This window comes from Oncorhynchus gorbuscha, linkage group LG02 (assembly GCF_021184085.1).
Source record: "Oncorhynchus gorbuscha isolate QuinsamMale2020 ecotype Even-year linkage group LG02, OgorEven_v1.0, whole genome shotgun sequence".
In the NCBI taxonomy this organism is placed as follows: domain Eukaryota; kingdom Metazoa; phylum Chordata; class Actinopteri; order Salmoniformes; family Salmonidae; genus Oncorhynchus; species Oncorhynchus gorbuscha.
The window spans coordinates 43,667,803-43,692,346 of NC_060174.1; the positions used below are offsets into that span (position 1 = coordinate 43,667,803).

The 24,544-nt window shown below is 44.6% G+C and overlaps 1 protein-coding gene across 3 annotated transcripts; it reads left to right on the top strand.

Moving 5' to 3' along the window:
- The first annotated feature begins 2,096 nt into the window (after positions 1-2,096).
- mlc1 (modulator of VRAC current 1) lies at positions 2,097-20,422 on the top strand. 3 transcript variants are annotated; one of them, XM_046294515.1, is made up of 13 exons: positions 2,097-2,243; positions 5,894-6,008; positions 12,099-12,407; positions 12,742-12,831; positions 13,157-13,210; positions 14,485-14,586; positions 14,824-14,925; positions 18,036-18,107; positions 18,294-18,410; positions 18,602-18,658; positions 18,748-18,870; positions 19,186-19,347; positions 19,856-20,422. In XM_046294515.1, exons 3-13 carry the CDS (start codon positions 12,174-12,176, stop codon positions 19,934-19,936), a joined length of 1,194 nt encoding a protein of 397 aa, XP_046150471.1. In that variant the 5' UTR covers positions 2,097-2,243; positions 5,894-6,008; positions 12,099-12,173; the 3' UTR covers positions 19,937-20,422. The 3 variants fall into 3 exon arrangements, with proteins under 3 accessions (XP_046150471.1, XP_046150465.1, XP_046150480.1); XM_046294509.1 differs by lacking the exon at positions 5,894-6,008; XM_046294524.1 differs by lacking the exons at positions 5,894-6,008; positions 18,036-18,107.
- The last annotated feature ends 4,122 nt before the right edge of the window (positions 20,423-24,544 follow it).

The window sequence follows — 24,544 nt, forward strand, 5'->3', positions numbered from 1 at the left end:
CAGTCTGCCAGCCAACCAGCCAGCCAGCCAGCCTGTCTGTCTGTCTGTCTGTCTGTCTGTCTGTCTGTCTGTCTGTCTGTCTGTCTGTCTGTCTGTCTGTCTGTCTGTCTGTCTGTCTGTCTGTCTGTCTGTCTGTCTGTCTGTCTGTCTGTCTGTCTGTCTGTGTCTGTCTGTCTGTCTGTCTGTCTGTCTGTCTGTCTGTCTGTCTGTCTGTCTGTCTGTCTGTCTGTCTGTCTGTCTGTCTGTCTGTCTGTCTGTCTGTCTGTCTGTCTGTCTGTCTGTCTGTCTGTCTGTCTGTCTGTCTGTCTGTCTGTCTGTCTGTCTGTCTGTCTGTCTGTCTGTCTGTAGCAGCAGCCAAGTGTATCTGGCCTGCCAAACAACATAATGAATCAAAAATAAAACCATTACTCCTCATGTACAACATGGCAGGACTATAAGGACACCCATTTAACATTACATTTACATTTAAGTCATTTAGCAGACGCTCTTATCCAGAGCGACTTACAAATTGGTGCATTCACCTTATGACATCGAGTGGAACAGTCACTTTACAATAGTGCATCTAAATCTTAAAGGGGGGATGAGAGGGATTACTTATCCTATCCTAGGTATTCCTTAAAGAGGTGGAGGATAGACCCCAGGTGCAGGATAGATAGGTTTTTAAGAGGAACTTGTCCTCTCCCACAAGATGTATGTAGGCCTACTTATGTTGCCATACAAATTCACCTATGGGGCCTTAAGGATTATATTACATGATATTCTATTCTACTCTCCACTGCTTCAAACTTCTTCAAAACTCAGACATGATAGATCGACAACTCTGTGCTCTGCTGTGACCTTAGACACAGAATGGTACTGTGTTGAACTAAAGGCCTATGCTTTGCTGAGACTGAGCAGCCATTCTGTGTCTTACGTTTGTTGAATTGTCCAGTGTGTGTAGAGGGGACGGAGGAAGGTGGAGGGGTGGAGGAGTTGTTGAAGAGTATCCATGGAAACGGCTGTCCAGGAACAATTTTAAACCAAGAGTATACTGCTTTGTTCAGAGTCTGAATGGAATCCCTGCTTGCGGGAACACACACACTCTCTCTCTCTCTCTCTCTCTCTCTCTCTCTCTCTCTCTCTCTCTCTCTCTCTCTCTCTCTCTCTCTCTCTCTCTCTCTCTCTCTCTCTCTCTCTCTCTCTCTCTCTCTCTCTCTCTCTCACACACACACACATACACACACACACACACACACACACTTTAAACACACACACAAACACTTTAAACAAACACTAATTATATTCAAAAGGATGTAATTTAGGGAAAAGTATTATGGGGAAACTTTCCATCAGATTAGCTGTTGCAGATGTGGCATGAAATCACGTGAACCAAATGCCTCTCTGTCTCCTCTTTTCTAAAGCCCAGCCGGACAATTTGATTTACTGGACTGTGAAGTGTAGCTAGCAACTGTTGGTCAGGCAATGGCAAGGAGCAGGGGGAACTTCTAGAGGGGAGAACCCAGAGTTATTTAACTGAAACAATGAGATTATTCTCACTGTGTGTGTGTGTGTGTGTGTGTGTGTGTGTGTGTGTGTGTGTGTGTGTGTGTGTGTGTGTGTGTGTGTGTGTGTGTGTGTGTGTGTGTGTGTGTGTGTGTGTGTGTGTGTGTGTGTGTGTGTGTGTGTGTGTGTGTGTGTGTGTGTGTGTGTGTGTGTGTGTGACTGTTTGTCCCCATACCTTACGGAATTTGTGTGTGTCCGTGTGTTTGACCAAGTATCTGGGCCTGACTCTGTGTATTAGCTAAAGTGTGTTTGTATGTTCTGGGTGTGTGAGTAGATGGGTGGAAGGACAGAAGGGAAAGGTGGTCTGCCCTATCTATCTCTGCCCCTAGCGCGAGCCCCTTCTCCCCTTGTTTCTCTCCCCTCCTCCTCTCCTTTCCGCCTCTCCTCTCCCCTCTTTGTCATTCACAGGCTGTATGCCTCTGGCACAGAACGCGCTGGCAGCCTGAGAGGCATGGGTTTTTGTTCCCCTCTTTGAAAACAGCTAGCTCCAGAATTTTGTTGTCTCTTCTAAAGAGAGTGAGAGAGAGGGAGGGTGAGAGTGGGAGAGGGTGGGAGAGAGAGGGGGAGAGGGAAGAAACTGCTTTCCGAACGACAAAAACAAGTGTCTTCTATATGGGATTATAAAATTGCTGTGTGTTCTTTGAGATAGATCTTGTGGGTAGATAAATTGGGGAGATACTACAAGACGGACAACTAAACAGGTGAGTGGGAGAGGAAGACAAGGGAACGGGAGATGAGAGGGTGGAAAGGGGGGTGTTTGAGTCAGATGAGACCTGTAAGAGAGAGGGAGTGGGTGTTGTTTTTGAAGTTCTGTAGGATTCATTGATGTGTGAACATTCAATTGCGTGTACTTCCATTTGTATTGATCTTGTTCCTTGATATCCCATTTTTATCTTCTATCCACTCAAACTTATACCTATTTTTCCTACACACCATTTTCACAGAGAGGTACATTTGATTTATTTATTTATTTTACCTTTATATAACTAGGCAAGTCAGTTAAGAACAAATTCTTATTTTCAATGACGGTCTAGGAACAGTGGGTTAACTGCCTGTTCAGGGGCAGAACGACAGATCTGTACCTTGTCAGCTCGGGACTTGAACTTGCAACCTTTCAGTTACTAGTCCAACACTCTAACCACTAGGCTACCCTGCCGCCCCTATGTACCCAGAGGTACATAATGCTCTCAGATGTTGTTTAGTCTGAACTACTTTGATGAATATAACTCATAATACATCTTGTTGATCTTCTATATTTTTTATTGGAAAGAAGATTCAAGAAATCAAGATTAATGGTAAAGAAAACTATTTTGTCTTTTGACACTTTGTGCCAAATCCTTATTTAACAACTGATAATTTACTGAAATAACTTATTATTTCCATTTGTGTAGCCATTTTATCTCCCTAAAGAACCAAAGATATTGATGTTATTGTTTGATCCCGATTCTGATTCCTCAAAGTGCCTAAATGTCAGATACTGATTCTGTACTTCTGACAAAGTGTTGGAGCCCTTTCCTGCAGTCAAAAGACCATGGGTGGAAGGTTATTCATATTTTTCTTATTTTCATAATTAATCAATATTATTCAACAACAAAAAACTGCCTAAAAGCACGTGTTTCTATACTCTTAGAAAAAAAGGGTCTATCTAGAACCTTAAAGGGTTTTTCGGCTGTCCCCAGGGACGAACTGGGAATGAAAAATGGCCCTGGACTTTTTGACTCAGACCGGCCCACCAAAACCCCCCAGCGATACACCACCATCCACACAACCCACGCCACACTTTATGAAAAATAAGATTACTGAACAATATTTAAAACAACGACTTTAGTAAAATAGATGTAAAATAGAACAAGGGGGATGTGTTGCTCTTAGGGGGAGGCTGGCTGGAAGGAGCACATATTGGCACAATGGCACTGGCAGCAAGGTGGCGAGAATCTCTGGGACCATCTGACCAGTAAAATAAACAATACAGGAAGACATTTGTGGGTGAAAAGACGGGTGAGTAGGCAAGTCATAGAATAAAATTAAAATAAACATATTTCCTACCTTGTTAAATTAGCCATTTCTGCAGCAGCTCACTTCTCTCATCAAGGCCATCTATAACCAGGTCATGGTCTAGGGCCGTTAAAACATCTCACTCAGTAGCCATGACCATAAAAGCCTCCAGGTGCTGTTGAAATAGAGTGATCCTTTGCCTACTGTTGATGAATTTCAGAGTAGAGAAGCTCGGCTCGCAAGCTACCTGGGTTACTGACAGGGTAAGTAGGAACTTCTAAGCAAGGCCCAGGATGTGGTATGCGTCGGTCAATAGGTTGTACTGACTAAGAATACGGTAGCAACACACTGGACAGTCCTTGCAAGATGAACAGCTCCTGTTCCCCATCTCCACGTCGTCTTCATTTCCTTCAGGTCCATAGTCCTCCATAGTCCTGGTTGTGTATTCTTCAAATCACGATTATTTTGATCTCTCTGGGATCGTTCGGGACGGTAGCGTCCCACCTCGCCAACAGCCAGTGAAATTGCAGGGCGCCAAATTCAAAACAACAGAAATCTCATAATTCAAATTCCTCAAACATACAAGTATTTTAGACCATTTTAAATATAAACTTGTTGTTAATCCAACCACGGTGTCCGATTTCAAAAAGGCTTTTCGGCGAAAGCAGAACATATCATTATGTTAGGTCAGCAACTAGTCACAGAAAGCATTCAGCCATTTTCCAACCAAAGAGAGGTGTCACAAAAAGCAGAAGTATAGATAAATTGAATCACTAACCTTTGACGATCTTCATCAGATGACACTCCCGAGACTCAATGTTACACAATACATGTATGTTTTGTTCGATCAAGTTCATATTTATATCCAAAAACCTCCGTTTACATTGATGCCATGTTCAGAAGTGCCTCCAAAACATTTGGAGAAATTGCAGAGAGCCACATCAAATAAACTTTGATGAAATATACATGTTTTACATAGAATTAAAGAAAAACTTGTTCTTAATGCAACCACTGTGTCAGATTTCAAAAAAGCTTTACGGCAAAAGCACAATATTCAATAATCTGAGAACAGCATTCAGCCACAAAAGCAAGCCATACAGTTACCCGCCAAATTGTGGAGTCAACAAAAGTCATAAATAGCATTATAAATATTCAATTACCTTTACTGATCTTCGTTGGAATGCAGTCCCAGGACTCCCACTTCTACAAGAACTGTTTATTTTGTTCGATTACGTTCATATTTAAAAACAAATACCTACGTTTTGTTCGCGCGTTTGGTTCACTATTCCAAAGGCACAGTGCGCGAGTGTAAAATCCAGACGAAAAGTCAAAAGAGTTCCATTACAGTTTGTAGAAACATGTCAAACGATGTTTACAATCAATCCTTAGGGTCTTTTTATAATAAATCTTCAATAATATTCCAACTGGACAATAGCGTATTCATTACAGAGGAAAAAGAAGGCACGGCGTGACCGAGCAGTAAACAACTGATTGGCCACAGCCTAGTCCACTTGTTGAAACAGCTCTTATTCGACACCCTTCCACAATAGAAGCCTCAAACAACTTTCTAAAGACTATTGACATCTGCTGGAAGCCTTGGGAAGTGCAATCTGGCCCCATAGACACAGCATATTGGATAGGCAATCACTTAAATGAAACTACAAAACCTCAGATTTCCCACTTCCTGGTTGGATTTGTCTCAGGTTTTCACCTGCCATATGAGTTCTGTTATACTCACAGACATAATTCAAACCGTTTTAGAAACTTCAGAGTGTTTTCTATCCAATACTACTAATAATATGCATACATCTGGGACAGAGTAGCAGGCAGTTTACTCAGGGCACCTTATTCATCCATGCTACTCAAAACTGCCCCCTGTCACCAAGAAGTTTTAACCTAGTCCACTGTTCTACCAGACTCATGAGCTCACTCTGTAAATTGGTCACCGTTGCTCTGCTGTCAAATTTGATAAAACATTGTCTTAGTTATTGAAGGGCTGTCTGTGGAAGGGCTGTCACTGGCACTGGATGTTAGCTGACTAAAGTGTTTAGGGTCCAGAAGAGCCATGTCGGCATACAAAGTGCCATTACACAGAAATTGCCGATGGATGCTATCTATAATTGTATCCAGAATTTGATTATGGACACCAATCCTGTATGCACTCTCTGCCCAAGTCTCATCTTGTGCCATATCTCCAGGCATGGTTTCCTTCTTTCTAGCCCTTTTCGTTGGCAGAGTGGTCTCTAACTCCTAGCTCTGTTTCCTCATCCCGTTCCTGCAACTTTCTGTTGGCCCACTGGACAAATGGGTCTGCAGCAGCCTTGACTTTTTCAAAATCTCTTGATGTTCCTTTCAGCTGCTCCTCTGTAGACACATCCATACGATGCGCAGACAGAATGTCCATTCCACTTGTTTGAAGATATTTTGAGACTGGTGAGGTGACCTGAATAATTCTGAGGAATATCTGAGCTGTAAGTATTGTTTCATACTTCAGCAACCCCTCAATGTATCCTTGTGCTTTGACCCATGCAATGGTGTTGATGTTTTTCTGATCTTGTATGGTTGACAGAGTGAGAAGGACATCAACATACAGACCCTCATCTGGATTTCCAAAAGTTCCAAAGCCTTTCTTTAAGGCACTGTCTTTATCCCACCAGCGTGTCTCTCCAATTGGAGCAAGACGTCTGTGTCTTTGGTCCTTGCTCTCCTTCTCCCAAATGTTCATCCTCTGGTAGGATTCACGGAAGAACACAGCTATGTTGTTAAGAAATACATAACCAACGTTTATCATTTTTTTTAGGTTTTGTTCCATCGTTAAATCCTTTTGCAAGAAAAATGGTCTTCAGTCAAGGCAAAAAGTTTTGAGAATGACACAAATATACATTTTCACAGTCTGCTGCCTCAGTATGTATGATGGCAATTTGCAAATACTCCAGAATGTTATGAAGAGTGATCAGATGAATTGTAATTAATTGCAAAGTCCCTCTTTGCCATGCAAATGAACTGAATCCCCCCCCAAAATTCCACTGCATTTCAGCCCTTCCACAAAAGGACCAGCTCACATCATGTCAGTGATTCTCTCATTAACATAGGTGTGAGTGTTGACGAGGACAAGGCTGGAGATCATTCTGTCATGCTGATTGAGTTCGAAGAACAGACTGGAAGCTTCAAAAGGAGGGTGGTGCTTGGAATCATTGTTCTTCCTCTGTCAACCATGGTTACCTGCAAGGAAACACATGTCATCATCATTGCTTTGCACAAAAGGGCTTCATAGACAAGGATATTGCTGCAGGTAGGATTGCACCTAAATCAACAATTTATCAGATCATCAAAAACTTCAAGGAGAGCGGTTCAATTGTTGTGAAGAAGGCTTCATGGTGCCCAAGAAAGTCCAGCAAGTGCCAGGACTGTTTCCTAAAATTGATTCAGCTGCGGGATCGGGGCACCACCAGTACAGAGCTTTCTCAGGAATGGCAGCAGGCAGGTGTGAGTGCATCTGCATGCACAGTGAGGCGAAGACTTTTGGAGGATGGCCTGGTGTCAAGAATGGCAGCAAAGAAGCCACTTCTCTCCAGGAAAAACATCAGGGACAGACTGATATTATACAGACACATCCTCCGAGAGCAACTTCTCCCAACCATCCAGGAACAGTTTGGTGATGAACAATGCCTTTTCCAGCATGATGGAGCACCTTGCCATAAGGCAAAAGTGATAACTAAGTGGCTCGGGGAACAAAACTTCAATATTTTGGGTCCATGGCCAGGAAACTCCCCATACCTTAATCCCATTGAGAACTTGTGGTCAATCCTCAAGAGGCGGTTGGACAAACAAAAACCCACAAATTCTGACAAACTCCAAGCATTGATTATGCAAGAATGGGCTGCCATCAGTCAGGATGTGGCCCAGAAGTTAATTGACAGCATGCCAGGGTGGATTGCAGAGGTCTTGAAAAAGAAGGGTCAACACTGCAAACATTGACTCTTTGCATCAACTTCATTTAATTGTCAATAAAAGCCTTTGACACTTATGAAATGCTTGTAATTATAATTTTGTATTCCATAGTAACATCTGACAAAAATATCTAAAGACACTGAAGCAGCAAACTTTGTGGAAATTAATATTAGTGTCATTCTCAAAACTTTTTGGACACAACTGTACATTGGTGGTTAGTCTCTAAGTACTAACTTGTCAATAATCATAACCATTCATGCATAACAATGACTTCAACATTTAGAAAGTTTGCTGTAGTACGTCTCTTTTTGTTTGTCCATCTTGCTCCACTCCACTATTTGTCCAAATGTCACCACTTAACCTCTTATGCAATGGGGCAGTATTTTCACGTCCGGATGAAAAGCGTGCCTTAAGTAAACTGCCTGTTACTCAGGTCCAGAAGCTAGAATATGCATAGTAGATTTGGATAGAAAACACTCTAAAATTTCCAAAACAGTTAAAATAATGTCTGTCAGTATAACAGAACTCATATGGCAGGCAAAAACTTGAGAAAAATCCAACCAGGAAGGGGGAAATCTGAGGTTTGGAGTTTTTCAAGTGATTGCCTATTCAATATCCAGTGTAAATGGGGTCAGATTGCACTTCCTAGGGCTTCCACTAGATGTCAACAGACTTTAGAACGTTCTTTCAGGCTTCTATTGTGAAAGGGGAGTGATATAAGAGCTGTTTCAACCACTGGTCTGGCTGAAAGCCTTTAGTTTAGTCACGCGCGCGGCCGTGAGCACGAGCTCCAGTCCCTTTCCTTTCTTATGACAAAGGAATTGTCCGGTTGGAATATTATTGAAGATTTGTGATAAAAACATCCTAAAGATTGATTATATACATCGTTTGACATGTTTCTACGAACTGTAATGGAACTTTTTTGATCGCATTGTGTGCTTTTGACGTAAAGCTTTTTTGAAATCTGACACCGCGGTTGCATTAAGGAGAAGTGTATCTTTAATTCTATGTGAAACACTTGTATCTTTCATCAACGTTTATAATGAGTATTTCTGTAAATTGATGTGCCTCTCTGCAAAATCACTGGATGTTTTGGAGGCAAAACATTACTGAACATAACGCGCCAACTGAGATTTTAGGATATAAATATGAACTTTATCGAACAAAACATACATGTATTGTGTAACATGAAGTCCTATGAGTACCATCTGATGAAGATCATCAAAGGTTAGTGGTTCATTTTATATCTATTTCTGCTTTTTGTGACTCCTCTCCTCTGGAAAATTGATGTTTTTTTGTGACTAGGCGCTGACCTAACATAATCGCATGGTATGCTTTCGTTGTAAATCCTTTTTGAAATCGGACACTGTGGTTGGATTAACAACAAGTTTATATTTAAAATTGTGTATAATACTTGTATGTTTGAGGAATTTGAATTATGGGATTTCTGTTGTTGGCTGTTGTCAAATCGATCCCGTTAACGGGATTTGAGCCCTAGTTAACAGAGATGGGAAAAGGGGCGGTGCCCAGGTAAAGATAGAATGGACTGGACCAAAAGTAATTGGCACTGGAGAGAGAGGCTGACAGATGGGCCAGTCAGTCGCATGGGCCAGTCAGACACACAGCACTTGGTTATTTTAATTTAAGCAGGGGCTGGGGTAATTTATATTTTGTGTTGCATGGGCCCCAATTGTCAAGCGGCCCACTGGGAAAAGATGGCCAGTCCGTCATTGGCTGTCCCCATAGGAGAACCCTTTGAATAACCATTTTTGGTTGCAGGTAGAACCCTTTTGGATTCTTTGGGTACCAAAATGGGTTCTCTTATGGGGACAGCTGAAGAACCCTTTTGGAACCCTTTTAAATGTTTCTATCAACAATGATAAGCCACCAGGGTCTGACAACTTGAATGGAAAATTACTGCGAATAATAGCAGATGATATTGCCACTCCCGTTTGCCATATCTTCAATCTAAGCCTACTAGAAAGTGTGTGCCCTCAGACCTGTAGGGAAGCAAAAGCCATTCCGCTACCTAAGAATAGTAAAGCCCCATTTACTGGCTCAAATAGCCGACCAATCAACCTGTTACCAACCCCGAGTAAACTTTGGAAAAAATTGTGTTTGACCAGATACAATGCTATTTTACAGTAAACAAATTGCCAACAAACTTTTAGCACGCTTATAGGGAAGGACATTCAACAAGCACAGCACTTACTCAAATGACTGATTGAGAGAAATTGATGATGAAAAGATTGTGGGGGCTGTTTTGTTGGACTTCAGTGTGACTTTTGACATTATTGATCATAGTCTGCTGCTGGAAAAACATATGTGTTATGGCTTTACACCACCACCCCCTATATTGTGGATAACGAGTTACCTGTCTAACAGAACACAGAGGGTGTTCTTTAATGGAAGCATCTCCAACATAATCCAGGTAGAATCATGAATTCCCCAGGGCAGCTGTCTAGGCCACTTACAAATTTTTGCACTTTACTAATGACATGCCACTGGCTTTGAGTAAAGCCAATGTGTCTACATCTACTTAAATGACTGCAACACTTAATTTCTTGATGCTACCCATCCCTTAAGCGGGATAATTGTCATCAGCAACCACTGAATAGCATAGCGCCTCAGTCAAATAATATTACTAAAAATATTTATATTCTTGAAATCATAAATGCAATATTGCAAAACACAGCTTAGCCTTTTGTTAATCCACCTGTCGTCTCAGATTTTGAAATTATGCTTTACAGCGAAAGCAAATCAAGCGTTTGTGTAAGTTTATCGATCACATGACAAAACATTAAGTACACTTAGCATCAGGTAGCTTGGTCACGGAAATCAGAAAAGCAATCAAATTAATAATTTACCTTTGATGATCTTCGGATGTTTTCACTTACGAGACTCCCAGTTATACAACAAATTTTCCTTTTGTTCCATAAAGATGATTTTTATATTCAAAATACCTCCGTTTGTTTGACGCGTTATGTTCAGAAATCCACAGGAAAGAGCGGTCACGACAATGAGGCAAATTCCAAATAATATCCGTAATGTTCACAGAAACATGACAAACGTTTTTTATAATCAATTCTCAGGTTGTTTTTAAAATATATAATCGATAATATATTAACCGCAAATGTCTTTCACAGTTGGAGAGGGAAAAGCAATACCTATCCAAAGTCTGTTGCGCTAGCAAAACTCATATGTGACCACGACGTGACGTTATCGTTCTGGCTCATTTTTCAAAATAAAAGCCTGAAACTATGTCTGAAGACTGTTGACACCTTGAGGAAGCGATAGGAAAATGAATCTGGTTGATATCCCTTTAAATGGAGCAATGGGAGGCTATGGAACATGGAGTTTTCAAAATAGAAGCCACTTCCTGGTTTGATTTTTCTCAGGGTTTCGCCTGCAATATCAGTTCTGTTATATTCACAGACAATATTTTGACAGTTTTGGAAACTTGTGTTTTCTATCCTAATCTGTCAATTATATGCATATTCTAGCATCTTGTCCTGAGAAATAGGCTGTTTACTTTGGGAACGTTATTTTTCCAAACATAAAAATAGTGCCCCCTAGCTTCAAGAGGTTATTAAAAAAGAGCTGCAGTTAGTACCAGAATGGGTGGCAAGGAATAAGTTAGTCTTAAATATATATTTTTTAAACCTCAAGCATTGTATTTGGGACAAATCATTCACTCATCCCTAAACCTCAACTAAATATTGTAATGAATAACGTGGAAATTGAGTAAATTGAGATGACTAAACTGCTTGGAGTAACAATGGATTATAAACTGTCATGGTCAAAACATGTTGATACAACGGTAGCTAAGATGGGGAGAAGTCTGTCCATAATAAAGCTCTGCTCTGCCTTCTTATCAACACTATCAACAAGGCAGGTCCTACAGGCCCTAGTTTTGTCACACTTGGACTACTGTTCAGTCGTGTGGTCAGGTGCAAAGAGGGACTTAGAAATTACAATTGGCTCAGAACAGGGTAGCACGGCTGTCCCTTAAATGTACAGGAGTAGCTAACATTATTGATATGCATGTCAATCTCTCATGGCTCAAAGTGGAGGAGAGATAGACTTCATCATTACTTGTTTTTGTAAGAAGTGTTGACAAGCTGAATGTACCGAGCTGTCTGTTTAAACTACTAGCACACAGCTCAACACCCATGCATACCTCACAAGACATGCCAACAGAGGTCTTTTCACAATCCCCAAATCCAGAATAGACTATGGGAGGCGCACAGTACTACATAGAGACATGACTACATGGAACTCTATTCCTCATCGGGTAACTGATGCAAGCAGTAGAATCAGATTTAAAAAATAGATAAAAATACCCCTCATGGAACAGCGGGGACTGGGAAGAGACACATACACAGGTACAGCCACGTGCATATGCAGACAAACGCTAGTACTCTACACACACCTACATTGAAATAACGCTGTATGGTGGTATGTTGTATTGTAGATGTGTAGTGGTGTAATAATGTTATATGATGTATTGTTTTATCTTTTGTTTTATATGTAATGTAAGTGCCTTAATGTGTTTGGACCCCAGGAAGATTTAACCCACTGCAGTAACAGGTTCATGTCCGCTCTGCCAGACACACACAGGTTCCTCAGACCCAGTGTGACCGTCCCATTGGACTATCTGGGTGCGCTGTCACTCATCTCTCACTATGATGCAGCGGGACGATCTGTCTGCCATGGAGGAGTTCAGCTACACCCAGATGCCCACGCTGGAGAGGGGGGGTGGCGGGGGTACGGTGGGCCGGCGGGGTTGTGCGGAGAGGGAGCGGCCAGAGAGCTACACGGTGGACGTGAGGGCCAGTGACCTGCAGCTTGCCCACTCTGAGAAGCCCATGCACCCCTGCCTCAGCTACAGGACGTGGCTCTACAGCGTCCTCATTGGGGTGAGAGGTCGGGAGGTCAAGAGTTAAAGGGATGGACAAATGTGGTATTCCAAAAACCCTGTGCTGCTGTTATTGATTACTCAATGCCCTTGATTGGTTAGAGAGAGCACATACATCGGGTTATTCCATTCACATTCGGGTTTGAAGACAGAAAAACACGAGCATAAAATCATCCCTCAAAGGGGGAATGTACAACCTCCTCACAGGGGTGAGAAAAGAAAACAGGGGTGGGGGAGACAACTTTTTGGTAAGTGAACTCTCCTCTTGGCGGTTTACATGCTAACCATTGTGCGGTGTGTGTGTGTGTGTGTGTGCACGTGTGTGTGGTTCACAGAGCAGTCTGTTGGTCACAGCAGGCTTCTCTCTCTACCTGGGCAATGTGTTTCCTGCTGCTATGGACTATCTACGCTGTGCTGCAGGCTCGGTGAGTGGCTCTCAGCTGACCAGAGTCTGAAAACAGGCTGATCCTCATGATCGTTGTTATTATTATGATAATTATTGTTACTTGATAGTACAGTACCTTCAAAATAGAACCCTTACAAGAGCAGAGACACGTGCTTCTAATCATGTTCATTAAAATAAAGACAAATCTGCCCATTTACAAAAACGTTTAACACCTGGTGCCTATGAAACAGCATAGCACTGCAGGCAAGCAAATATTGGGAGTATGTACTATATTTGTGTAATCATGCGTGCCAGGCTTGAGAGCTACAGAGTGAGATTAGTATTTGTGTGTGTGTTTGTTTCAGAGTGTCCCGGCAGCAGTTGTCAGCTTTGCCATTGCCAAGAACCATCATGTTGCAGTGAGTACACAACAAATAGGTTTACACTACTCAATGAGCAAATGTGCGTTTGTTGCATGAATGTTGTCCAGGGGCCACTGAGCTAATGCTGTCAGAATGTCCTCTTAATACTGTAAACATGTCCCCGTAATAATTTCAATGTGTCCCCATAATAATGTCAACGTGTCCCCTTAACCTTAATACTGTAAACATGTTCCCATAATACTGTCAACGTGTCCCCGTAATACTGTAAACATGTCCCCGTAATAATATCAGAATGTCCCCTTAATACTGTCAGAATGTCCCCTTAATACTGTCAGAATGTCCCCTTAATACTGTCAGAATGTCCCCGTATTACTGCCAACATGTCCCCTTAATACTGTCAGAATGTCCCCTTAATACTGTCAGAATGTCCCCGTATTACTGCCAACATGTCCCCTTAATACTGTCAACATGTCCCCTTAATACTGTCAGAATGTCCCCTTAATACTGTTAACATGTCCCCTTAATACTGTCAGAATGTCCCCTTAATACTGTCAGAATGTCCCCTTAATACTGTGAACATGTCCCCTTAATACTGTCAACATGTCCCCGTAATACTGTCAACATGTCCCCTTAATACTGTCAACATGTCCCCGTAATACTGTCAACATGTCGCCTTAATACTGTCAGAATGTCTCCTTGATACTGTTAACATGTCCCCTTAATACTGGCAACATGTCCCATTAATACTGTCAGAATGTCCCCTTAATACTGCCAACATGTCCCATTAATACTGTAAACGTGTCCCCTTAATACTGTTAACATGTCCCCGTAATACTGTTAACATGTCCCCTTAATACTCTCAACATGTCCCCTTAATACGGTCAACATGTCCCCTTAATACAGTCAGAATGTCCCATTAATACTGTAAACGTGTCCCCTTAATACTGTTAACATGTCCCCGTAATACTGTTAACATGTCCCTGTAATACTGTCAACATGTCCCCTTAATACTGTTAACATGTCCCCGTAATACTGTTAACATGTCCCCTTAATACTGTCAACATGTCCCCGTAATACTGTCAACATGTCCCCTTAATACTGTTAACATGTCCCAGTAACACTGTTAACACCTCCCCATAATACTGTCAACATGTCTCCTTAATATTGTCAATATGTCCCCTTAATACTGTCAAAATGTCCTCATAATACTGTCAACATGTCCCCGTAATACTGTCAACATGTCCCCTTAATACTGTCAACATGTCCCTGAGGTAAGTGCTAATAATATATATTACATCTGTGATTGACAGGTGTCAGATTTCCAGGTGGTATTTGTGTCCACCTTCGCTGTGACGACCACTTGCCTGGTGTGGTTTGGCTGTAAGCTGGTGTTGAGTCCCTCTGCTGTCAATGTGAGTCTACAGCCGATCGGTTTTTCTCTTCTCTGTGCACCCTGGATGTAGTTGCCCTAAGGCAAAGCCTTGAGGGGCTTCAATTGTTTGTTTGCATGATACGCTAAAACCTGACTTGCATTACAATCACACACACATGCATGTTGTAGGATACAGATGTTGAATGAATCTCTTTACCTGTCTCTGACAATCTCTCTTCCCTCCTCTGTTTCTCTCCCATGGCCCGCCGCTGTTCAGATCAACTTTAACCTCATCCTGCTGATTCTGCTGGAGGTGCTGATGGCCAGTACAGTCATCCTGTCTGCACGCTCTGCAGAGGACTGCTGTAGCCACAGGAAGGTGTGTGTGTTATTGTTAAAGCTGGGAAACAGTATACAGTATGTGCATGTGTTGGCTGTACTCTTATTTCTCTTATACTGTGCTGTGTAGGATTGTTTGTCTGCATGTCATTATAACATGCCATCCCTCTCTCTCCCCCTCCCTCCGCACTGTATGTCCTCTCTCTCCCCCTCCACACTGTATGTCCTCTCTCTCCCCCTCCCTCCACACTGTATGTCCTCTCTCTCCCCCTCCACACTGTATGGCCTCTCTCTCCCCCTCCCTCCGCATTGTATGTCCTCTCTCTCTCCACACTGTATGGCCCTCCCCCCTCCCTCCGCACTGTATGTCCTCTCTCTCCCCCCGCACTCCCTCCACACTGTATGTCCTCTCTCTCCCCTCCCTCCAAACTGTATGGCCTCTCTCTCCCCCTCCCTCCACACTGTATGTCCTCTCTCTCCCCCTCCCTCCACACTGTATGTCCTCTCTCTCCTCCCGCACTGTATGTCCTCTCTCTCCCCCCCCGCACTGTATGTCCTCTCTCTCCCCCTCCGCACTGTATGTCCTCTCTCTCCCCCTCCCTCCGCACTGTATGTCCTCTCTCTCCCCCCCCCTCCACACTGTATGTCCTCTCTCTCCCCCCTCCACACTGTATGTCCTCTCTCTCCCCCCCCCCACACTGTATGTCCTCTCTCTCCCCCTCCGCACTGTATGTCCTCTCTCTCCCCTCTCCACATTGTATGTCCTCTCTCTCCCCTCCACACTGTATGTCCTCTCTCCCCCCCTCCCTCCACACTGTATGTCCTCTCTCTCCCCCTCCACACTGTATGTCCTCCTCTCCCCCTCCGCACTGTATGTCCTCTCTCTCCCCCTCCCTCCACACTGTATGTCCTCTCTCTCCCCCTCCCTCCGCACTGTATGTCCTCTCTCTCCCCCCCTCCCATCCGTCCTGTCTGTCCTGTATGTCCTCTCTCTCCCCTCCCTCCACACTGTATGTCCTCTCTCTCCCCTCCACACTGTATGGCCTCTCTCTCCCCCTCCCTCCGCACACTGTATGTCCTCTCTCTCCCCTCCCTCCGCACTGTATGTCCTCTCTCTCCCCCTCCACACTGTATGTCCTCTCTCTCCCCCCCTCCCTCCACACTGTATGTCCTCTCCCCCTCCCTCCCACTGTATGTCCTCCTCTCCACCGCACTGTATGTCCTCTCTCTCCCCCTCCCTCCACACTGTATGTCCTCTCTCTCCCCTCCACACTGTATGTCCTCTCTCTCCCCCTCCCTCCACACTGTATGTCCTCTCTCTCCCCTCCCTCCACACTGTATGTCCTCTCTCTCCCCCTCCACACTGTATGTCCTCTCTCTCCCCTCCCTCCGCACTGTATGTCCTCTCTCTCCCCCTCCCTCCACACTGTATGTCCTCTCTCTCCCCCTCCCTCCACACTGTATGTCCTCTCTCTCCCCCTCCCTCCACACTGTATGTCCTCTCTCTCCCCTCCCTCCACACTGTATGTCCTCTCTCTCCCCTCCGCACTGTATGTCCTCTCTCTCCCCCTCCGCACTGTATGTCCTCTCTCTCCCCCTCCGCACTGTATTTCCTCTCTCTCCCCTCCGCACTGTATGTCCTCTCTCTCCCCCTCCACACTGTATGTCCTCTCTCTCCCCCCCTCCACACTGTATGTCCTCTCTCTCCCCCTCCGCACTGTATGTCCTCTCTCTCCCCCTCCACATTGTATGTCCTCTCTCTCCCCCTCCACACTGTATGTCCTCTCTCTCCCCCTCCCTCCACACTGTATGTCCTCTCTCTCCCCCTCCACACTGTATGTCCTCCCCCTCCGCACTGTATGTCCTCTCTCTCCCCCTCCACATTGTATGTCCTCTCTCTCCCCCCTCCACACTGTATGTCCTCTCTCTCTCCCCCTCCACACTGTATGTCCTCTCTCTCCCCCTCCCTCCACACTGTATGTCCTCTCTCTCCCTCCCTCCGCACTGTATGTCCTCTCTCCCCCCCTCCACACTGTATGTCCTCTCTCTCTTCCCCTCCCTCCGCACTGTATGTCCTCTCTCTCCCCCTCCACACTGTATGTCCTCTCTCTCCCCCTCCCTCCGCACTCTATGTCCTCTCTCTCCCCCTCCACACTGTATGTCCTCTCTCCCCCCTCCACACTGTATGTCCTCTCTCTCCCCCTCCACACTGTATGTCCTCTCTCTCCCCCTCCCTCCGCACTGTATGTCCTCTCTCTCCCCATCCACACTGTATGTCCTCTCTCTCTCCCTCCACACTGTATGTCCTCTCTCTACCCCTCCACACTGTATGTCCTCTCTCTCCGCACTGTATGTCCTCTCTCTCCCCCTCCCTCCGCACTGTATGTCCTCCCTCTCCCCCTCCCTCCGCACTGTATGTCCTCTCTCTTCCCCTCCCTCCGCACTGTATGTCCTCTCTCTTCCCCTCCCTCCGCACTGTATGTCCTCTCTCTCCCCCTCCCTCCACACTGTATGTCCTTTCTCTTCCCCTCCCTCCGCACTGTATGTCCTCTCTCTTCCCCTCCACACTGTATGTCCTCTCTCTGCGCACTGTATGTCCTCTCTCTCCCCCTCCCTCCGCACTGTATGTCCTCTCTCTCCCCCTCCACACTGTATGTCCTCTCTCTCCCCTCCACACTGTATGTCCTCTCTCTTCCCCTCCCTCCACACTGTATGTCCTCTCTCTCCCCCTCCCTCCACACTGTATGTCCTCTCTCTTCCCCTCCCTCCGCACTGTATGTCCTCTCTCTTCCCCTCCCTCCGCACTGTATGTCCTCTCTCTCCCCCTCCACACTGTATGTCCTCTCTCTCCCCCTCCCTCCACACTGTATGTCCTCTCTCTTCCCCTCCCTCCACACTGTATGTCCTCTCTCTTCCCCTCCCTCCACACTGTATGTCCTCTCTCTCCCCCTCCCTCCACACTGTATGTCCTCTCTCTCCCCCTCCCTCCACACTGTATGTCCTCTCTCTCCCCCTCCCTCCACACTGTATGTCCTCTCTCTTCCCCTCCCTCCGCACTGTATGTCCTCTCTCTTCCCATTCTCTCTCTCTCTGATTCTCCCTCTCCCCCACTTTGTACCGCCTCCTTCTCCCTCCCTTTCTCTCCCTCAGCCCGTGACCTATGACGGTCCTGTGGTTCTGACACCGGCCGTCTTTCCCACCCGACTTCTAAAGGCCTACTCTGTGAGCACATAGACACTGAGTTTCTGTGTTCATGAATGAGATTATTACACATTCTACTATGTACTCTTAACAGTGGCTCTAATGTTTGTACATTGAAACACCACACGTACGCCGGCTACATTGTTGTTCAGCACAGTACACCAGCATTGATACAGCATCCCAATGGTCACTGCTATTTTCTGACAGGTGATTGAGGTGATAGTAGGAATCTCGGCTGTGTTTGGCGGTATCATCGCTCTCAACATGGACGTCTTGCTCCCTGGTCCATACCTGTCTGTCACCTTCTTCTGGATCTTAGTGGCTGTGAGTTAAGCTGCCTGTGTTACATTGGGCCTATATAACAGTGGTTCCAAAAAGTGTTGTACCCACCAAAGAGGCTAATTGTTTGCAGACACATCCCAGTCTTCATTCATGACCCAATAATCTGTCTGTGACTCAGCAATGGGTAAGAGACTGAATCACTTGTGCCTCTATTTTGGTCCCTGTCTCTGCAGTGTTTCCCCAGTGCCATTGCCAGCCATGTCGTGGCAGAATACCCCAACAAGTGTCTGGTGAGTTTTTAAAGGTTATGTATTCTGGACAGGTGTCACGCTCAACCACTACCTCACTGAAGACTATTTATCCCCCCGCCGCCTCTCAGGTGGAGATGCTGATTGCCATCAGCAGTGTGACGTCCCCACTGCTCTTCTCAGCCTCAGGCTTCCTCTCCTGCAGTGTGCTCAGTTTCATTGACATCTTCCTGCATGAGGTGCCTACAGCCAAGGTGAGCTGCCTAGTGCTCTGTGACACAGTAGGTAGAGTCTGTGTAAATAGGATGAGCTCAGAAGGATTGCCTCGGGGAAGCATCCAGCTCAAAGTCATTGTCCGTTTTTGACAAACATGCTCAAGATATAACTAATGACCATCGAGAAATTCAATGAAATATAAAATCATACAGAGCTTTTCATGTGGTGGTTATAACTCAGATAGTGAGTGAATCCCAAAGTTTTGACAAAGGGACATGTGACATGCTCAAGAATGATTCTGTGGTTGTAACTTAGATGATGTACCAACACAACATGTATGTGTGTGTCCCTAGCAATCGTATGAGATCCTGCTGCTGATTCTGATGGCGCTGCTGCTGGTGCAGGCAGTTCTGACTCTGGCCACCGTGGTGCACTGTGCCTCCTACAAGAGCCAGCTCCGCATGGGGGGTCCAGAGTGGGATGACAGCCTGCAGCTCCCAGCCTTCCACTCAGAGGTACACACACATACTGTTCACACAGTCATGCAGACTCCCATAGACATGAACTAGGACCAACACTCTCCTATCATACTGCATACAGTCTCTCTCTCTCTCTCTCTCTTTCTCCCTCTTGCTGTCTCTCTCTCAAACACGCACGCATGCACACAGACTCACACACACACATATCTTTAGCAGATGAGATGTTGTGCTCTATGACTCACTGATGAAGATTCACTGATGAAGAGTCACTGACGAAGAGTCACTGATACTTTGACATACTGAGGTGAGAGATGCACCAGCTCTCTGAAAATGTCAGTAATGTGTGAGGAGGAGTGATGCCTATGTCTAAGCTGGTCATTCATGGAAAAACAGTATGTTGTGCCTTGACGGTGTGCAGACCGCAGTGACAAAGTACTGTATAACTGTCTCTGCTCTGTCTCTCTATTTCCTTTTCTAAACGATCTCCTCTCCTTTCCTATCCATCCCCTCTTCCCTCTTCCCTCCCTCCATCTTGCTCACTCAGCAACAAGCATCCAATGGAACACTGCGGGAGTTTGACAAAGACAAGGCCTGGAAGGCGGTTGTGGTCCAAATGGCACAGTGAACAGAGGAGGAGGAGAAGGAGAACAAAACCGAAAAGACAGACAAGGGAGAGGAAGAAAAAATCAATAATGAATACCGTCAGTCAGTTTCCCTGTCAGAGAAAAGAAAACGAAAAGGAGCAAGGGGGAGGACAAAAGAGTGAGGGGATGGAGAGGAAGGATACAGTAGGAGGTGTGTGACGTCATAAGCATTCACATATCTCTGAAGTCTACATTTTAAAACATGCTATAACAATATCCTTACTGTGTACAATCTGTAGACAATTGAGTACTCTCATGCCTACTTGTACTGTATTTGTGGCACAGTATTCTTTCAGTCTTTGTCTGTATGTAGTTATCTTTATATATAGAGCTTTAGGTCTAATTGATATTTACATGGAGATTTACATATACAGCAGACCTTCAGTTTTTTACTATAAAACTATTGTGTCCTTTAGATACAGTTGGTGATTCCTGTCATGTCGACAAATAAAACAATTTATACACCATCATGTCACTTCACCATTTTATGAACGATCATATGTATCAATCCCCCTTTTCTGTCTGGCACGTGCTGAAGCACCAAGAAGACTATGCTATTGACTTGTCTTTCTAGTCACAATATACGAATAACAAATTTGGTTGTTGGTGGGGAATTGCTAAACACTTGAGTTCCTTCCTTCGATAATGTCTGGAAATGCTGTGAATTACTGTACCATTTGTTTTAATTTATAATGAGCAAAAATATAAACGCAACATGCAACATGCAACAATTTCAATTATTTTACTGAGTTACAGTTCATATAAGGAAATCAGTCAATTGAAATTAATTCATTATGCCCTAATCTATGGATTTCACATGACTGGGGCAGGGGCGCAGCCATGAGTGGGCCTGGGAGGACATAGGCCCACCCACTGGAGAGCAGGTCCAGCCAACCAGAATGGGTTTTCCCCCCTAAAAAGGGCTTTATTACAGACATAAACACTCCTCAGCTGTCCGGGTGGCTGGTCTTTGACGATCCCGCAGGTGAAGAAGCCGGACGTGTAGGTCCTAGGCTCACGTGGTTTCACATGGTCTGCGGTTGTGAAGCCGGTTGGACGGACTTCCAAATTCTCTAAAACGACGTTGTAGATAATTTAATGTTAATTTCTATTCCATAAGCTATCTGAAACCAGTTCTGGTGGACATTCAGCATGCCAATTGCATGCTCCCTCAAAACTTAAGACACCTGTGGCATTGTGTTGTGTGTCAAAACTGCACATTTTAGAGTGCCATTTTATTTGTCAAATCAAATTAAATGTTATTTGTCACATGCGGTGAATACAACAGGTGAAATGCTTACTTACAAGCCCTTAACCAACAATGCAGTTTTAAGAAAAATAAGAGCTAAGAAAAATATTTACTAAATTAACTAAAGTAAAAAAATTAAAGAGCAACAAAAAAATAACAATAACAAGGCTACATACAGGGGGTACGGGTTCCAAGTCAATGTGCGGGGGTACAAGTTAGTCAAGGTAATTGAGGTAATATGTACATGTAGGTAGGGGTAAAGTGACTATCCGGGTAGCCATTTGATAAATTGTTCAGCAGTCTAATAGCTGGGGTGTGGAAGCTGTTAAGAAGCCTTTTGGACCTAGACCTGGTGCTCCGGTACTGCTTGTTGTGTGATAGCAGAGCGAACAGTCTATGACTGGGGTGGCAGGAGTCTTTGGCCATTTTTAGGGCCTTCCTCTGACACCGCCTGGTATAGAGGTCCTGGATGGCAGGAAGCTTGGCCCCAAATATGTACTGGGCCGTACGCGCTACCCTCTGTTGTGCCTTGCGGTCGGAGGCAGAGAAGTTGCCATAACAGGCTTGATGCAACCATGGTGCAGCTGTAGAACTTTTTGAGGATCTGAGGACCCATGCCAAATATTTTCACCTGAGGGGGAATAGGCATTGTCATGCCCTGTTCACTACTGTCTTGGTGTGTTGGGCCATGATAGTTTGTTGGTGATGTGGACGCCAAGGAACATGAATCTCTCAACCTGCTCCACTACAGCCCAGTCGGATATGTGCGTGCTCTACCCACCTTTTCCTGACGTCCACAATGATCTCCTTTGTCTTGATCATGTTGAGGGAGAGGTTGTTGTCCTGGTACCACACGGCCAGGTCTCTGATTTCCTCCCTATAGGCTGTCTCATCATTGATCAGGCCTACCACCGTTGTATCGTCAGCAAACTTAATGATGGTGTTGGAGTCATGCTTGGCCACGCAGACATGAGTGAACAGCGATTGCAGGAGGGTACTAAAACACGCACCCCTGAGGGGCCCGCGTGTTGAGGATCAGCGTGGCAGATGTGTTGTTGCCCTAGGGTTTCTGGGATGATGGTATTGATGTGAGCCATGACCAGTCTTTCAAAGCACTTAATGGCTACAGACCATGAGTGCGTTGGGTTGGTGCTAAGGGTCGGGAGTCATTTAAGCAGGTTACCTTGGTGTTCTTGGTTACACGCCAGCACAAGGTTCACCTGTGTAATGATCATGCTGTTTAATCAGCTTCTTGATATGCCACACCTGTCAGGTGGATGTATTATCTTGGCAAATGAGAAATACTCACTAATGGGGATGTAAACAAATTTGTCACAAAATGTTAGAGAAATAAGCTTTTCGTGTGTATGGAACATTTCTGGGATTTTTTATTTCATCTCATGAAACATGGGACCAACACTTTAAATGTTGCATTTATATTTTTGTTCAGTATAAATCATAGCCTATTCCCACTTGATGTCCTCTTTGTTGTTTCAGCACCAAAGACAGGGTGCGGTTGCGTGAAAGATAGCCTAGCCTATTCATCAAAAGTGCATGCAGATCTCACCAGCAGATCGATCAAAACATAGATGAAACTTTTCTATGTAAAGCTAAACCTATAAAAAAAAAAGAACAGTGCCTCAAGCCACTGCCACTTGTGACAACACATTTGTTTCTTCGGTCACCATTGCGACGCTGCAGTGGCGGAGAGGAAACCCTATATTTGGAAGCAGTCGTGAGGAGCGCCACCTAACCGGCGAAAACCGGCTAGTAATCTAACATGTCGCTGAACGGAGTCTGGAGTGGCCCGCCTTGGCTTCGCTGCGCGTTTGCCGAGCCACTTGCTGGCTTGCTATTGATCTGACCTGTCTTGCCAGAAACTGCCTTCATTTAACATCCAGACGTAGTACACCCCCGAGCAAAAACACAGCTGCTGGTGGGGGGGGCATGATTGGGGTTGAGGCGAGTTATGGCAGAGTGTCCCCTGTCTAGCTGCTGGCTGTTCTCCCACCGGCGCGCTTATGCGATCTGTCCACACAGACCTGCTGAAATTATGAGTCTGGGGGGTTATAATGGCTACATAACAAGGAAAGATTGGTTGACTGACTGACCGATCTGCTCATCCTGAAACGCCAGACAGAGACTGCTCCATACAGTAGCGTAGCCTACCGGTGAATGAGGAAATCCTTAAGGTTGGTGCTATCCGGAATCCTTGGGACGTCCCTACCCTAAACCCTAACCCCCTACCATAACCTTGACCATAACCCTTATCTAACCTTAAACCCGATCTTAAACGTTTGGCTAAATTAAATAGCTAAACTAAATGGATAATAAGACGATAGTTGGAGCTGTATTAGATTTCAGACTCTAATCTTGTCCCATCTTGATACTGTGTCCAGCAATATGGTCAGGTACAGCAAAGAAAGACCGAGCAATGATGCAGCAGGCTCAAAACAGAGCATCACGCCTTGCCCTTAACACATACAGAACTAACATCAACAACATGCATGACAGTCTTTCATGGTTGGGGGTTGAGGAGAAATGGACTACTTATCTTCTATTATTTTAAAGAAAGATGTATGTGTTGAAAATTCCTAACCACTTGTATAATCTATTTGCATGCACTTCAAACAGACATACTGTACATACTCTACCACACATGCCACTATGGGGTTCTTCACTGTACCCAAAACAAAACAAAAAAAGATAATGCATCGCTAAATTCTGTATAGCGCCATGTTATCATGGAAAGTTCTGCCACCATGTTACTTGGGCAGAGAGCAAGTGTATCTTAAACATATTGTATCACAGCGCCTCTCCTCTTTCTAAATATCGAATTTAACTGTACTGTATAGAGGAATATAAATATAGGAATTGTGTGTAAATAGTATTTTTGTTGTTTCTTGGTGTCTTTCCAATATATAACTCTTTATTTGTTTTAAATATTTTGAATGTAATATCGTATGTTGTCGCGTCTATAATATACTTTGTCATATATTTATAGCCTACGTTTTATGTGGAACCCATGAAGAGTAGCTGCTGCATGTGCAGTAGCTAATGGGGACCCTAATAAGTGAGACTAAACTTAACTATTTTAAATTTAAACTTCACTGGGGTGACGTCAGAGTTTGGACGTCCCAAGGATCCCGTTTAGAAAACAAGGTTTCGCGCTTGTTTCCCTATCTGAAGATCACAACCCGTTGTCCGGGTTTTCACAACACAGTCAAATATACATCTAAATCAGTATTTTGTCGTTTCAATTTGGGCGAGGGACGTGGAAGCAATAATTAGTTGAATCCTAATGCATTATTGCGTCTTTGGTTCTGAAGAGAGGAGAGAC

Excerpts from the sequence above, each read along its gene's own strand:
- mlc1 (XM_046294515.1), top strand. The coding sequence starts at position 12,174 with ATGATGCAGCGGGACGATCTGTCTGCCATGGAGGAGTTCAGCTACACC. Across the intron at positions 14,926-18,035 it reads ACTGCTGTAGCCACAGGAAG|CCCGTGACCTATGACGGTCC; the intron begins GTGTGTGTGTTA and ends TCTCTCCCTCAG. Across the intron at positions 19,348-19,855 it reads TCCCAGCCTTCCACTCAGAG|CAACAAGCATCCAATGGAAC; the intron begins GTACACACACAT and ends TTGCTCACTCAG.